Source organism: Gymnoscopelus microlampas (assembly GCF_963454915.1).
Source record: "Gymnoscopelus microlampas genome assembly, chromosome: 10".
Lineage (NCBI taxonomy): Eukaryota > Metazoa > Chordata > Actinopteri > Myctophiformes > Myctophidae > Gymnoscopelus > Gymnoscopelus microlampas.
Window position 1 is genome coordinate 45,833,448 of NC_139947.1, and position 17,124 is coordinate 45,850,571.

Here is a 17,124-nt window from a genome sequence, read left to right on the forward strand (position 1 = left end):
GAATGGGATGAGGGAGGTACTGTAACATACAAGCACAAGTACTGTAACATACAAGCACAAGTACTGTAACATACAAGCAAGCACGCACGCACGCGCGCGCGCGCGCGCACACGCACACGCACACGCACACACACACACACACACACACACACTCTAACATTTAAATGTGTCAAATACATGATTAACGAGTCAACCTGTGCACCACTAAGGGGAATAGAATGCCTCGAAACAGCAGGGGGATACAGCGGTTAAATTGCTTTCTGTACAGTGTGTAATAGCCATGGAAGAAGCCGAGCTGGTGGTGAAACACACTTTTTCATGTGATTATATCTCTCCAACAGCTTGTGTTTCATTTGGCTACAAACAACGCTCAGACGAACCACAGCAGTGAGAGTGGGAGGACCTCAAGGTCAACCGAGAGGCTCAGCAAACGGAAAACTGAAAGAAAGACATAATCTCATACCTTGGCAAGTGATGACTAGGGGATGAACTGAGAGAGAAGGTGAGAAAGGAATAGACAGACATATAGAGGCAGACAAACAAACAGACAGACACAAAAAGAGAGAGTAGATCGAGAGGACCACATGTGCAAACTAGAAAAAGTGCTCCTCGGAGCACAGGTCTCCGCCAGGTCAGGTAGGTTATTGTGGCCTCCTGGTGGCGCTATAATAGGCCAATGTTTAAAGGGTGCCATTTGTTCTTAGGCCTTGCACGGCAATCGGACTCTGCATTCATGGTTTGAGGCATCTTGTGCAAAAACAATGTTTTGCTGAATTAGACCTGCTGGTGGCGCAATAACAGGCCAATGTTAAAAGCGTGGCATTTGTTCCTCAACATAGTGTGAATGTGCGTGCAAAGTTTGACCGCAATCGGACGGTGCGTTCATCATTTGCGGAATTTTGTTCAAAACAAGCCACTACTGCAAACTTTAGATGCCAATCTTAGCCAATGAGGATGGAATATGAAAAATCAAACACATCCGTCTTGATCACATGACTATGGAGATCATGTGTACCGATTTGCGTGACATTTGGATAAAATCGGAAGGAGTAATATAAAAAAAAATGTTTTACATAAGTCGGCCTCCTGGTGGCGCTATAAAAGGCAAATGTGAAAAATGCAGGGCAAAGGTTTTTCCTTGACCTCTAGGGAGTACAACGTTTTACACAGATCGGTGCAGTTATAGGTAAAAACATGAATCGGCCTGTTATAGCGCCACCATGAGGCTGATTTGAAAATGTTCAAGTGAAATTTCTTCCTCGGCATAGTGGAAATATGCGTGCAAGATTTCACGGAAATTGCATACTGTGTTCATGATTTGAGGCATTTTGTTGAAAACAGAGCACTCCTGCAAACTTTAGAAGCCATTTTTAGCCAATCAGGATGGAATATGAAAAATCCGAAAGACAGTTTTCGTTTAATGACTATAGAGATACTGCGTACCGATTTGCGAGACTTTTGGACAAAATCTGTAGGAGTACTGTCAAAAAATATGTTTTGCACAAATCGGCCTCCTGGTGGCGCTATAAAAGGCCCATGTGAAATTGGGGCAGAAGTTCGGAATTGGCATCCAGGGAGTGTGTGTGCACAGTTTCGCTGTGATCAAGACAACGGTGGCGGAGATTAGCTGGTCACAGACGGACACACACACACACACACACGGACGGACGGACGGACGGGAGGTAAAACATACTCTCTTGCCATGCCTTTCGGCCTGGCGGAGACAATGAAGTCCAGGCACACTGCAGCAGAAGGGGTGTGTGTGTGTGTGTGTGCGTGCGTGCGTGCGTGCGTGCGTGCGTGCGTGCGTGCGTGCGTGCGTGCGTGCGTGCGTGCGTGCGTGCGTGCGTGCGTGCGTGTTTTGTCTGCAGTTAGCATGGGACAGGATGAAGGACAGGATAGAAACAGAGGCAGTGACATGGACAGCCCTGGTCGACCCAGCACTCACTTCACAACAGCCTGACAACTATGGATAACACACTCACTGCCTTCTGCAGAAAGATGCCTTGTTACTGCATAGAGGATTGCTACACCCCCAAAGGCACTCACATGCTTGCACATAAACGTGCACATGTGTATAGCATCCACACATATGTGCAAACACTATGCACGCATGAGGATGCACACATACTGCACGAAAAGAGGGGTATTTCTCAAGTGATAGCACAGTATACTCCCACTAACAGACACCTTTATCGGAGATAAAGATTTGGTTGACGGTTGTCAATGTTTGCACATAGGCACACAGAAATAAAACACACCCATTATTCATTTATTAGCTGCAGCTGCATTGCTTCCTTATGCAGCCTGCCATGTTTTTACCCTTCTGTAGTTTTAAACCTGAACTGGAAAACAAAATAAGCCTAGGGATTCCTGTCCCTTTAAAGTTTGTCCCGCTGCTGTTACCAACTAGTAACCTCGGTCCCAGCCTCACTCATCTGCGAAAAGAAGAGCCTGGTCACGACCTAAAGCATCGAGTGTCTAGGAAGTCCGAGTGGACAGGATTTCCGTTTCCCCCGGAAACTATATTTTTTGACCAATCACAACACTCGTTTCATTCACGGAGAATGTTAACAGATTTGTAAAGCATCAACGTCATATCCTTGGGCTGGTACTTCCGCCAAATTCAACCGTTTCCGGTTTTCAACTTCCTAGACAACCAACACCCCAGGTCTTGCCCAGGGTGACCAACTAGTGGATGATCTTTACAATGCTTTGTCATGGCAACTCACTGAACCTACGGATATAGGACCTTAAGCATCACATACGAGAGATGAGGGAGCAGGGTGTTATTCCACAAGGAATGCTTGAACCCGGACTCCAAAGAGGATTAAAAGAGCACATAGTTTAACCATTGCTATGAGTTAAACTCTGTCTGTGAAGGTGTTAGCAATCTAATATTAGTTACTCATGTGGTTTTGTAGTTTGATTTAACTATGGATTTAAGTTATATGGCAATATAGCCGATTGTGCAGGAAGCATTTTTTCATAATTGTGATAAAAGAGGTCTTCACAACTCTGTAAACAATCCACACAAGTATGATCCACAACTGGGTAAGACTTACTGTATTATATCACTGTTTATTTAAACCCTGCGGAGTAGAGTAAAAGCATTAAGATGGTAGGGCAAAAACTGAAAACATGGTGCCTCTCCTTTCCACAGTATCCATTCTCCACAACTCTGTGGGTTTCAATATTGATGCTAAAGTAGCCTATTGTCATTTAACCATGCCTCGAAATTGTACTACAATATCTCAAATCTCCTGTTCGACTGCATTTCTGCTTACAGATAAAAAAGAGAATTTTCACTGACATTGTTTTTAGCGGTGCCAACCGCTCTAAGCTTGACTTTGTCCGTATGTCCGTGGAAGCACGGGATGAGCACGGGATTTCAAAAAGCTATAACTCCAGTTTGCAGCATGCCACCAAGTCCAAATATGGTATGTGGACTTAGACCACCAATAGAGACGAGCATGAATTGCTGAAGTTATCAAAGAGGGGTCCAGGGACCCCCAAGCACGGGATGAGCACGGGATTTTAAACAGCTATAACTCCAGTTTGCAGCATGCCACCAAGTCCAAATATGGTATGTGGACTTAGACCACCAATAGGGACGAGCATGAATTGCTGAAGTTAGCAAAGAGGGGTCCAGGGACCCCCAGCGTATGTTATGTTTGTCCGTCCGTGGAAGCACGGGATGAGCACGGGATTTCAAACAGCTATAACTCAAGTTTGCAGCATGCCACCAAGTCCAAATATGGCATATGGACTTAGACCACCAATCGGGATGAGCATGAATTGCTGAAGTTATCAAAGAGGAGTCCAGGGACCCCCAGCGTATGTTATGTCCGTCCGTCCGTGGAAGCACGGGATGAGCACGGGATTTCAAACAGCTATAACTCCAGTTTGCAGCATGCCACCAAGTCCACATATGGTATGTGGACTTAGACCACCAATAGGGACGAGCATGAATTGCTGAAGTTATCAAAGAGGGGTCCAGGGACCCCCAAGCACGGGATGAGCACGGGATTTTAAACAGCTATAACTCCAGTTTGCAGCATGCCACCAAGTCCAAATTTGGTATGTGGACTTAGACCACCAATAGGGACGAGCATGAATTGCTGAAGCCCCGCCCCCTCTGTCTTCCCATTGGCTGGCCTTTAAACAGGCATAACTCAAGTTCACAGCATGCTAGGGAGTACAAATTTTGTACATGGACTAAAACCACCAATAGGGACGAACTGTAATTACTTAAGCCCCGCCCCCTCTGTCTGCCCATTGGCTAGGCTTTAAACAGCCATCATTCCAGTTTGCAGCATGCTACCAAGTAAAAATTTGGTAAGTGGACTCAGACCACCAATAGGGACGAACTGAAATGAGTTAAGCCCCGCCCCAAAGGCACCGCTTCCTTCACACAGGGTGTGATTTTCTTTAGCATCCTGCGAGACTTAGGAGTCCATGTCAACCTGAAAAGACCCAGCAAAGACAAGTGTTCATGGCTGTTATGCAAAAGATTTTTATTAGTCTTCCTGTTTAGGTGGATATTTTCAGTGGTTTGATTACTATGTTTTACAGTTGCTGGACACCAGTGCTACAGTCTTGAGTGCAGATGAGGAATGATTTACTAGTCTGTCCCTATCTGCACATAACTCGAACGACACTGAGTCAGCTGAAGCGGACTTCACAGCGACTTGTGCCTCTTGTGGCTCAAGTACGCTTCAGTCGTTGCGCCTCTGTCGTTTCAACAGTTTTTTAGAAATGCGGAAGTTACCGGGACGGCGTCAAATTATGTGAAGCGGACCCCCGTCACGTCAAACGTTTTCCGTTTGTCCCATGAAGTCATTACAGTATGTTTTGGGAGAGAGAGTATGTTGGACCTCATGGCTGATGAGGAGGATGCAGTCGTAGATACAATGATGCCAGCTAGTAAGTCTTCTTAGGGTTAGGATTGAGGTGCACGCTGCTGCTGCTGCTGCTGTGACACACACACACACGCACATGCACACATTCACAAGTTCCTTCATTAACATTATATATCAAAAAGCATAAAATAAGAGACACTTAAACTCTCGTTCAGATTTCTAGGGGCGGAATAATTAATGTCATGGTATTCAGCTGAGAGTCTTCCAGGAAGGCTGCTCTGGAGTATCTTCGTTCATAGCTCCTGAGAGATCCCTCCTCCCTTATCCATCCTCTGAGCAGAAATAAGAGCTTTGGGACAACCTTCAAAGGACTATTCCCTCTAACTCATTGCCAGATTGTAAGATTTGCCATTGGGGCAAGTGTTGGGGCACAGTCACACATATACGTATCAGCTTCCAAGTTCACTTCCATTCATGGGAGCAAAGGAGTGGAGTGTCCCATTGTGGCGCGCTTTGAAGCGTGTGAAGTCCAACATGTGAGAAGTGTGGAATTCAACATTGGTCAACGTTGACTGCATGGGTGCCAAACAATGGGAAAGCAGTGCTGCCATTGACCCCACTTGGCAGCCATTTTGCTTGTAGTTTTCTCAAACTACACACCAAAAAAACAGTCCTGGCGGCACTGCCCACAACCCACAAAATATAATGGGAAATTGACACTTCTAAAGTCATGGATTGCGTTGGCTACAACGCGCTGTGAACTGAAGACTGATTGTTATTCAGTTTGTTATCATTACAGATGCGGAGTCAGTTCCAATGCTCAATGACAGTTTATTTAGGTACATTTTATAATAGCGGGGAGGGGGGAATCAAAATAAAGCTTAATCTCAACACAAATTCTTCCCGGTCTGGTCCATGCAAACACAAAGAAACAATACTTTTTTTTGGGGGGGGGGGGGGAGTATATCGCTTGCTGCCCAAGCATATAAGTCTTTCCACCAAGGAGAGCCAGCAGCTTGTTAGTCAGAGCACAGTTTTCATCATATCAAGCTGATTAATGATAGAAATTGGCACATAACTCCCTTCAGTGAGTTGGCAGGGGAGCTGGCGCTGGCCGAGGTGCTGAACTGAGTCCTCGGACCACTGGCTTTCCCTGCGGAAACACTTTAATGGGCGGTGGTTAAATAGCGAGACTCCACAGAGCATGAAGCGCATGTGTGACTGTGCCCTTACTGTGTGCTTGTGTCTTAGCTCTCTAGCCGCTGTACATGCCGTGTTCCTAGATACCTGAGTCACGCCTCAGGTTCAGTATTCTTATTCTATGGGGAGTCTCCAGAACGTGTCCTCTCTGTCTGACCTGAGTGTTCTGACCTTTCACCTGTCTCTGGTCTTTAGATTATTGCCTGCACCCTATTTGGATTAGTTTCCGTCTTGCTCAATCAATAAACTCATTGTATTGGACTGGCTTTGCTTCCAGTCATCTGAACTTGGGTCCTTTCCTCTGACACACTATCACACCATCTCCATTACCCGCGTATACACATCAAGCACTGTAGCACACTCGCTTCCTCTGATTAGCGGGGGAAAAAACTATCACTTGTACACACACATACACACAGACACAGACACACACACACACACACACACACACACACACACACACACACACACACACACACACACACACACACACACACACACACACACACACACACACACACACACACACACACACACACACACACACACACACACACACACACACACACACACACTTGTTGCCAGGCAACAGCAATGCTCTGAAAAGGAGAAGGCAGAAGAAGTCCGCAGACAGAAGAGCCAGGGGCAGGTGGGAGAGGACTTAGGTAGGAGAGGGGGAATGGATGAGGAGTGTGGAGAGTGAGGAACCATTCAGCTTCAGGGCTCCAGAGCTGGAAAATAAATGTGTCGTGTCAACCATGAGATGTACACACATTCTCATGCACACACACGCACACACACAAACACACACACACACATAGAAACAGTGCCAGGCATTGACAAGACATCAGATGGCACCACTGGAGAGTGTTACCACCAAGCTGAAGGTATAGTGTGCAGTACGATGCATGATGAATTTCCAAAAGGACTAATATACTGTACATCTATCTATCTATGATTACCAGTAAAACCCATTATGTCCAATTTCTTTCTATATTCATATATACTTATATTATATTATACATATTCTAATTTCTCACACACATACAGCACACGCTTACTGACATATACTAGGTATAGTAGTATATACAAAAAAGTACCGGTATGCACTATGCATACACATTAAAAATGTATACATAACATACTCTTGTATTCTCTCTGGTCCCCTTTACAACTGTCATTAGCATGCATATCGTATAAGGATCATATGCAGAAATTATCTAATTGGATTACATTTACACCTTATTAAAATGTATCTAGTATACAGGTTGAAATCAGACTCTTCTTTCCCAGATGAAATGTAAATTAAATTATTCAACAGCCTAAGTGCATGGGCTACTGTATATCCTTTAGAAAAACGTGAACTGCATCTGCATTTCTTTATTTTTCAAAAGAGAAGAATAATAATTAAAATATGTTCAACACTCCAGGCAAGTTATGCGAGATGGATAGCAATGGATACTAAATCCTCAGTGTTAGTTTATCCATTTGTAACCTAGAGAATTTTATTAACACTGAGGATTTTACTGTGTACCATCGCTTTGTCTGTACATGCTAGCATGTAGTTTGAACTTGAGACAGTCCATATCATTTGTCATTTTACACTTCAGAAAGTCATATGTATATCTATCAATAGAGTGTTAATCCTCTTTTGAAATCCAGAGCCTTAAGCTCCACCATCTGTCATGATGAGATTGTTGTTGTGTCAAAGGGCTACGCACTCGTGACACTATAATAATCCCAGGCTGATGACACAGTCACACATAACTATCACTATATAGGCATGCAGGCCCACATGAGCGCACACACCCTAATCCAACTCCACCATGCAAATCACTGTGGCAGCCTGATCGAGGGCCTACAGCGATAGTAGTCAAAGGTCTCTCTCTGTTCACTATAGGCTCCTAAACTAACCAATCTACGTTACAGTAGAACGTTACAGTAGATTATGCCTATTTTGAGAATTCAGCTGGCATGGCAACTTCCGTGCTACATAGTTCAGAGAATGTCTGTAAAAATGTCTACTGCTTGTTACTGTATTGTTGTTCCACTTTTAAAATCCTAGGAAAATCCTACTCTACCGTTGAGGGCAGTTTTACCATAACATTTGATTGAATTGTACCGTGTTTTGTTGGGTTAAATTCACCTCAGTCCCTCGGTTACAGTGGACAGAAACTAAAAGGCCAATACATGGTCCTACCGACGTCCGAAAATGGTTCTGGTTCAGACAGGCTGTCCGAACTATAGCTCGGAAAGTCAGGACATCTGGAGGTGCACAGGTTCCAAGAAAAGGTTCTGAGACCGTCCATCAGAATTTCAGAATTACTTCAATTTGTAGTTATATCACCACTCTTTTCGAAGAAAAGTCTAGGCGTCAGATGAAGCATGTACTGCGCTTAACTACTTTGGTGTTTCCTTGCACATAGCTCAACTTAACTTAAGATTAATATATTTTATTTGATGGGCGTCTTGGCCTTTAAAGGACGACTTCACCACTTTTCAACATATCTTCATATAATAGGTCCTCACTAATGCTCATGATAAAATGATTTTAAAAAAAATCTACTTTGTCTGTGTCTCATAGGAGGGCTGTGGACAGTCCAGAAACCCGTCTACCAGTGACATCATCGTTAGGCAGGATTTTTTTACCCAAAAAAGATTAAAAAAAATTATTCAGATTTTTATTAAGGCGAGAACAATGGGGTCTATTATTGCATTGCAACTTTCCAGGAATACAAAGCTTGCAGTTTCTATTAGCTTGGATTCCCCATCGATGACGTCACTGGTAGACAGGTTTCTGAACTGTCTAGAGCCCTCCTCTGAGACACAGACTGATTAGAAAAACATTGTACCATTTTATCATGAGCAATAGTGAGGACCTATTATATGAAGATATGTTGAAAAGTGGTGAAGTCGTCCTTTAATGACTAGTACAGAAGTTCTTCATGTTACATTGTTACTGAAGATTATGTTTGAATAAAATCCACAATAATTATACAGTGTAACTGTTCTTTGTTTTTTGTTGTGGGGAAATACATTTTTCCTCTATCTCTTGGCACTGTAATTCTGTACTGTTTATAAAATATGCAGTACAAGGCTGAGCAATTTTCCTTACACTTTCCTCTAATGAGAGATGTGCAGTAATTATACAGTAATTATGAGACAGTACAACAGCATCCACTTAGGGGAGTGTTTTTAACTGCAGGGTGACAAAGCAAGACGTTGTCGTTGTCATTGTCATCTCATCTCACTGCCTATTACAGTGTGCAGGCTGCGTGGTGATACAGTCCCAAAAGAAAAAAACACTACTCAGATCATTCCACTGCAACATGTAGACAGACCGGAAGCATTACAATTGAAATAGTCCACAAAAACTGCTCTGTGTTTAGAAGGCAAAAAACAACTACAAGCAAAATGCTGGTGCAATAGTCAGGTTTTGAATAATAATCAAATATATAATCAAAATACTTGATGATGATGTAATCAATGATGTATATTTTGAAACAAATCTGACCGTATTATAATAGACATTGTGTTAAAGGAAATTTTGCATTATTCATTCCCATTTATTTACATTCAAATCATTCCTTTTTCACCTTAATCAAAGGGCACCTGATGTTCAAACACTGGAAAGAGCTAGGCATTTGCAGAAAGGACAAAAAAAAATAGAATGAATAGAATGCTTGTGTGTGGTTTTTCTCTACATGAAATATTATGCAGAGTAAAAAAAAAAAGAAAGAAACGAAAACACGTCAGAGAAATAGTTACTGGTCTCTCTCTATTACCATGAAAGGTCATATTGGCTTCTCCACTTTATCAAATCACTCAACAGCATGCTGCCTCAAATGTAAACACAGGAAACAGGAGGCAAAAATGCACTTGAACAGACTCTCCCCTCTGTCTCTCTCTCTCTCTCTCTCTCTCTCTCTCTCTCTGGCTGTATATAGACGTATTTTCTCAACCCTCATTCTCACCTTGCACCACTCTTTAATGTTTGTTTGGATTTTACAGCTGCATCTTTAATGTACTGCCAATGTCTATGTACATACTCTTTCTTAGCATTCTCTCCCATACAGTACACTTACTTCACACATAATTTACTCTCTGTCCCTCTAAATAAACATACGCAGACCACTTCCATCCCACAGGGAATGAGCATTAAGGCCAACCATGTTTACTCTGTAGAGGGTGCTTGCGTGACGACTGGCGATTTTAGAGGAGCTGTGCTTACCATTCTTCTTATATTATACGCGTATGTACGAATGCACACACACAGCTCACCGTGTCACTGAAGGACATTTACATAATCAGCATCATGGGCTCCCACAGCCCAGTGTTTATTGAACTAAAGCCAAATGTGAGCACCTCTGGTCATGTGAGTGACAAGCTCAACATTCACAATTCTACTTTAATCACATAGTCAGCATATGGTTAAGCCACACAAGCTAAGAGCTTGGTGAGGCTTAATTTTCCTAAACAGATGAGCTGAACAGTATACTAAAGCAATAAGCTCCCGCAAGAGGCTGTTGTTTACAGTGATTTTAGAATAGCTAAGGGGCATTGTTAGGCACAGCACTCAGTGGAGTGCCTAAAACACCCTCAGCTGGAAAGAATGCTTAAAGATTGGGGTGATTAATAACATTTATCTGGATATTGGTATTAATTGGGCAATTGATGAAGTAGTGTTCATTTATGTTAGCACTCCTCTTTATGACATTTAAAAAATCACACCCAGAGTGAAGTGGGCGGTGTGTGGTCATCACAACATGACTCACTTTAAAAAAAGGATAAAGGACTTTTTTAAAAGTCCATATTGCTATTCATAGGGCTGCACATGTGTCATGTGTTTCACTAGCCAATCACATTACAGTTAGTGGTGATGACACTAGCTGTAATGTGATTGGCTGAAAAAAGTATCGATTTGCCTTAACAATGGAAGGGTTAGGGGGTACACACATTTTTTGGTCGGTGTCCAAAACTCACTTATAGGGGGCGGCTACACCGCCCCAAAAAATGTGTTTGGTGCAATTAAGCCTATATATTCATATTTGGTTACATGCCAGTGTCACGTGCCGAAAACAGCCCATCTACAAGCTCATGAGTTGCATGGGGCTCAGCCAATCATAATCAAGGACCAAAACTATTCATTTTATAAAAACACACTTCACAGTAAGCAACACTTGATGATATTGCTGTTATTATTGTTGCTTCTAAGTTTGATGAAATGCCAAAAGTGACTGAATGCTCCAATTGAACATCACTGTAATGAGAAAACAGGGGGGCCACTAGCTAATCCTTCGTCATTCCAAATGACAGTGTTGCACAGTGGCACGTTGATGAGATTTTTACGTAGTTTGGACATACATACATACGGACGGACACACAGACAAAGTCAGATATAGGAGTGGTTGGCACCACTCAAAAATCACACCCTGTGTGAAGGAAGCGGTGCCTTTGATGAGCCCTGTATTGATGTTGTCATCAATATTTGTTTTTCGGACAGACACACGGACACCCGGACACCCGGACACACAGACAAATTCAGATATAGAGCGGTTGGCACTGCTAAAAACTGTGGAAAGTGGTGGTTTTCTCAAATGTGCTCTTCCTGCAGGTATGTGTGATGTCATAACAAAATCATAACAAATCAAAATGTGTTATTTACTAAATTTGTTTACTCACAAAATGCTGCTTTTAACAAGCAAAAATATGTGCCAATTAAGTATTAATAACAATGGCGATTTGTGGGTCTGTCACACTGATTTGTGCAACGCTGGTCAGCAGCCTGGAACTGTGGAGTCACTTCCAATTCAGTAAATGTAGCTGCTACACGATGTCAGTAACAAAAAAAAGAGCAACGTACATTATAATATATAGTACAGGTGTATTTTCATTTGAAAGAAGACGGGAATGTAGGTTGTGTCCAGTGAAACTGGCATACAGTATAAGAACAACACATGAATCTCCAAGGTGAGAGCAACGCTAGAGGTACCCAAACACAAGCTTGTATTACCTTGTTAACTGCCCGCCGCCACTATGATGCCAGTCTATCTGAAATAATAACCGAGCTCATCACAGAGATGAACGCAATAGACTGATGGACTACATCGAGACGGAATACGCGGTGCCAAGGAGGAAAATTATAATGTTGAGGTGGACCCTAAGGCAGGTACCAACATATTATGCAATAGATGTTTATCATTCAAAGCAATCACCTGTTGAAATCATTAAACAAGTTGTTTTAAATTGACGTTTGTCTGAAATGAATGAATATGTAGGCCACAAGCATAGCGAATACATAAAAGAAATGCGCTGTAATAAAATTTGCAGCCAATTTGTGGTCATTCATTATGCAAAAAATAATTTCACCTTCTTTCCTGCAATGATCGAATAGATGTTTACAAAAATGTTTGATTAATTGTCCCGCACATCCCTAGTGTGTATGTGTGTACTGTGTGTTATGTGTGCATAGGGTACTGTGTGAGAAAGAGGCAGGCATGTACTGCAACAAACATTATCTGTTATAGCCATATCAATTATAGTCAACAACCATGAATTCAGACATTTAGTTTCCACGCAGCAACTCCACTGACACATCGTGCATGTCTTGATTGGGTAGTTCCAGGCCACATAGCCTGGACGGAAGATACAGTAGCTACAATTATACTGTATACATGCCGGCATGCAAAAGAAATATGACGCTGATCGGCCTAGTAGTTTGGGAGATTATCTGCGACAGAAACACGCACAGATATAGAGACAACAGACACTACAGACACATCTGAATGCAGTAATCTCCTAGCAGAGATTAATAATCAGAGCCATAGATATGTTTCCCTCAGCGATTTCTAAGTCATGAGGCCATTTCTTTTCCTGTTCTACCCACACGTGTTGCATGTGGTGAATCACCCAGTGGTGACCCATGTACTCAAGTTTGATACAATTTGTATCTCTGGGACCATAATCTACGCCATACAATCCTTAGTGTTATATTAACCCATTCAATCCGGGGAACGCATCTCGTGTCATTTAAGATTTCTTTGGACATTTTTTAAAAAATCGTGAAAATTTGTGCAAATCTTTAAATATATATATTTTTAAAGCAAACAGTTGTAAAATAAGTTGTTCTAGGGACCCCCAGAAGCAAAGATTTGAGTTACAAATGTTCGCTTTAAAGAATATATATTCAAAGATTTGCACACATTTTCACGATTCTTCTAAAATAGCAGATCTACAAGCTCTACATAGCGCAGCACTCTGTGCCACGCTATGAACCTGTAGATCGGCTATTTCTGAATAGCCAAAGACATCTAAAATGACATAGATGTGTCCCCGGACTGAATGGATTAACTCTGTAGCATTTGTAATTGTACAGATCCGTAGCTCCTCAAGGAACCCTGGACGTTGAGAAGCAGTGAAATCACCCACACCAAACAGACATGAGAGCTACATCGACTCCAGAAGGACCTGAGGGGTCAGAGCTCCATCAACACAATGCCCCCCCAAACACACACACACACACACACACACACCCACCGCCTTCTTACCGTTCTCCAACGCCGTGACTCCCATGGACGCCTGCCCGAGGCCCGCCCTCCGCTCCCACTTGCCCTCGTCGGGGTTGTACACCTCCACGGAGCCCAGTGGCTTCTGCTGGTGATCCATGCCGCCGAGCAGCATCACCTGGCCGCCCAGCGCCACGGCCGAGGCCCCGGCCCGCGCCGTGGGCAGCGGCGGCAGCCGGCTCCACGTCTGGCTCTCCACGTCCAGCACCTCCACGCTGTCCTGGGGAGTGCCGGTCTCGCTGCAGCCGCCCAGCACGTACAGCAGGCCGTCGTGGTAGACGGGCGCGCAGTACACCCGCCGCTGGGCCATGGGGGGGAACTGCTCCCAGTAGAGGGACTTGACGGGGCTCACAGCCATCTCCCGCACGGGCATGTCTCCGGGGGCGAGAGTAGGAGGCGCACCATCACACTGCGCCAGCGAGGCAGGGTGAGGGGGCAGCAGTCGGCGGAGGAGGAGGAGGAGGAGGAGGAGGCAACGCACTGGAGCAGGAGGAAGTGGACAGGGGGAGGAGGAGGAGGCACCGCACTGGAGCAGGAGGAAGTGGACAGGGGGAGGAGGAGGAGGAGGAGGAGGTGGGAAGGGGAAGGACAAAACCCTGAACAAAATTGAACGCGCTCGACGGAGCGGCCGAACATGCAGCAGCAGGCAATAGCTTGTTTCTGTCTCTTTGAGTGAAGTGGAGGAGAGAGAGAGAGCGAGAGGGAGGGTGATGAGGGGAGGATAGGGTAATGGAAAAAAACTAAACAATTGTAAAGTTAGTAAGTGAAGCAAAGTGTGAAAGAAAGAAAGAAGACAAGCGGGAATGAACAAGTGATCCAGAGAGAGAGACAGAGAGAGAGTGAGAGAGAGTGTGGCAAGCGTGACGAACCAGCTCCCTGGCCAGATGTTGTAAGTCTCTCTCTCTCTCTCTATCCAAATGTTTTATTCATCCCTCTGTCATTTCCTTTGGAGCAGAGGAACCATCCGCCCTTCATCTTCCTTGACCCCCCCGGGTTTTCCGGTCTCTCCTCTGTCCTGCCCTTCAGTGCACCCCACTGGGGAGGTTATTTAGGAATATCAGGTTATTCCCACGAGTGCACTTTCAAAAGAAGAGGGGGCAACTATATGGCAGTTGCGGTGAAGGACACTCAAAAAGGTATCCCAGGGTTAATACTTAATCCCACAGGAACTCGAATGTCAAGAGTGGCAGGGAAAAGGAAAAAGAGAATGAAGACAGAGCGAGGGGAGAAATAGCATAGGATCAACACAGAGGAGTATAATAAGTGGAAGCCCTGACCTTCAGTAGTGACCTAATAATCCAGGGGGGAAAAAGCCTTGGGATGAATCCCAATTCATAGCTTGAAACAAAAGCAATTATCCACAGTTTCCTGGGTCCACGGTCGCTGCTCCACACTCTTATTGGAACCCCAGGGACAAGGTCTACAGCTCTAATGGAGGAAAATAAAAATAAATCCCTCCAAAAAAGGAACAAAGTCTTTTAAATGAAAGCTCCCAGGGAGTATAATGAGAACAAGTCTCCCTCTGAGTCCAATACAGAGACTTTCCCCCTTAATTAGAAGAACTCTAATTCCCAGAGGGTGGGGGTACTGAGGTCGTGCTCTCACAAAGCTTCCTGATGGCTCCCTCGTGCCTTCCCTTTTGGAGGGGGTGAAGGTCCCTCGGAGACGCCTGACCTGGGAGGGAATACAACAGAGCACAGGATTAAATCTGCTCAGTGGTGACCAGCTTGTCTCTGTGCATGGGAAAAACAGTGAAGACCACGCAGTATGGTGAGCAACAGGGTGAAATAGCTAATCTAGTCTTGACTACACTGGTCAATAAAGCCAACAGAATTGCCAGCCATTACTCAGCTAAACATACAGGGCCATTATGGGATTTTATTCAACTAGAGCGGTGACCTTTGGGTACCAGCCTACTCGGGGATCACGCAAGTCGGGAACAATTGTCAGGTACCCATTGTACGTGTCAGTTTGTCTGTGTCCATTCTATGCCCATATATGGAGTTCTGTGTGAGGCATGCCCAAATATGGAGTCCAGGCCAGTCTAGGACGTCAGTACTATGATGTCAAATGAAATCAGGGTACTCCATATACTGTATGGGGATTTGCGGATTTATATGGAAGATCCGCTGATCTGATGCGGGGCAGTGTGTTAGAGAGGATTCCACGTTACCAGAATGACCAGTGTAACCATGACGATCTAATGTGGTGACCACATTAGATCGTCATGGTTACACCAAAGGTTAGGCTGACGCAATCTATGTTGAAGAGGGTTTGTCCCGCCTAGGGTTGCCAACATCCAGAACTGGAGAAACGGGACACATGCACGCGCGCGATTTTTTTCGGGTTTCCCGCGGATAAAGTTACTTTTTTTTGTTACTTTATTTCGGTTTTAGGGTTAGGGTTGGGAACAGGCTGACATGCCACACAAACAATGATGCCGTTCCCACCGGAGAAAATCTCACACACACACACACACACAAGCACTCGTGCGAGCACTGTGCCTGCCCTGTCAACTGAGCGGTCCTAGCGCCCATCTCATAAAGCACACAAACACGCAGCCAGACACTGCAGTGTGCGCAAACAGAAATATTTTTTTTATTTTTCCCTTTACACCGGAGTCCGGGACAAACAAAGTCCCGTACGGGACACACCCCTTTTGGCTCAAATACGGGGCGTCCCGGCTAATACGGGACTGTTGGCAACCCTAGTCCCGCTGATAGAGCTACTTAACCGTTAGCTCTGGAACTCTACGATACCATATACAAGATGGAGCCGCCGAAGATACCCATACAAGGAGCAGGGTCGAAGAGGCCGATATCATCCGAGACTGGTGTCATGGACAGAACGCAGAGGCCGATATCATCTGAGCTGCCGTCACGACTGACTTTTCTCAACATCACTCCGCACTAGCTAGGATACTCTCCAAATAATGCAACCTCCATGAGCTCCATGAGTATTTGTGCGAGTGCAAATAATTGTTCTAGTCTGCAACCTTCATCTGTACATTGTAGTTAGTACACATAGTATGTGCGTTATGAGCTGACAGAAGGCTCTTTGCTCTGTATGTTGCAAAGTTGGTGCTATGTAGTCGTGTGGAGATTTGAGTGAGTGTCCTCATTGGCATGACGTACAGTGGTGGTGACGATGCTAAATGCTGCTGTGCTGACATTCCCGCGTGACATGACATTTATTCTTCCTTCATCCTCTTGCTTCATCCTCGCGCAATGTTAATTGACTTTTGTCACACTGTCTCACTCATTGTGTGTGCGCACATTATTACATTTCCAGTGAGGTTTACTGAGGTTTAAGTGCACTGATGTCATTTTGGACTTAACTGTAAAATATCTTGCCTCCATTAAGGGTTTAATAACCACATTTGAGGGATCAAGGGAGTAAGACATTGGTGTTAAACAGAAAATCGGATTTTCTTTACTCCATAATATCTGTTTCAGCATTGGACTCAAATACAGTATCAATCAGGCTTTAACACACAC

The 17,124-nt window shown here is 44.2% G+C and overlaps 1 protein-coding gene across 1 annotated transcript in view; it reads right to left on the reverse strand.

Moving 5' to 3' along the window:
• klhdc8b (kelch domain containing 8B) overlaps window positions 1-17,124 on the reverse strand; it is a 154,478-nt gene that overhangs the window by 112,536 nt on the left and 24,818 nt on the right. Inside the window, exon 2 of the mRNA XM_084069809.1 lies at window positions 13,610-15,301. Within this exon, the coding sequence (XP_083925935.1) occupies window positions 13,610-14,000 (391 nt within the window). The 5' untranslated portion in view covers window positions 14,001-15,301. The remainder of the gene's footprint in view (window positions 1-13,609; window positions 15,302-17,124) is intronic.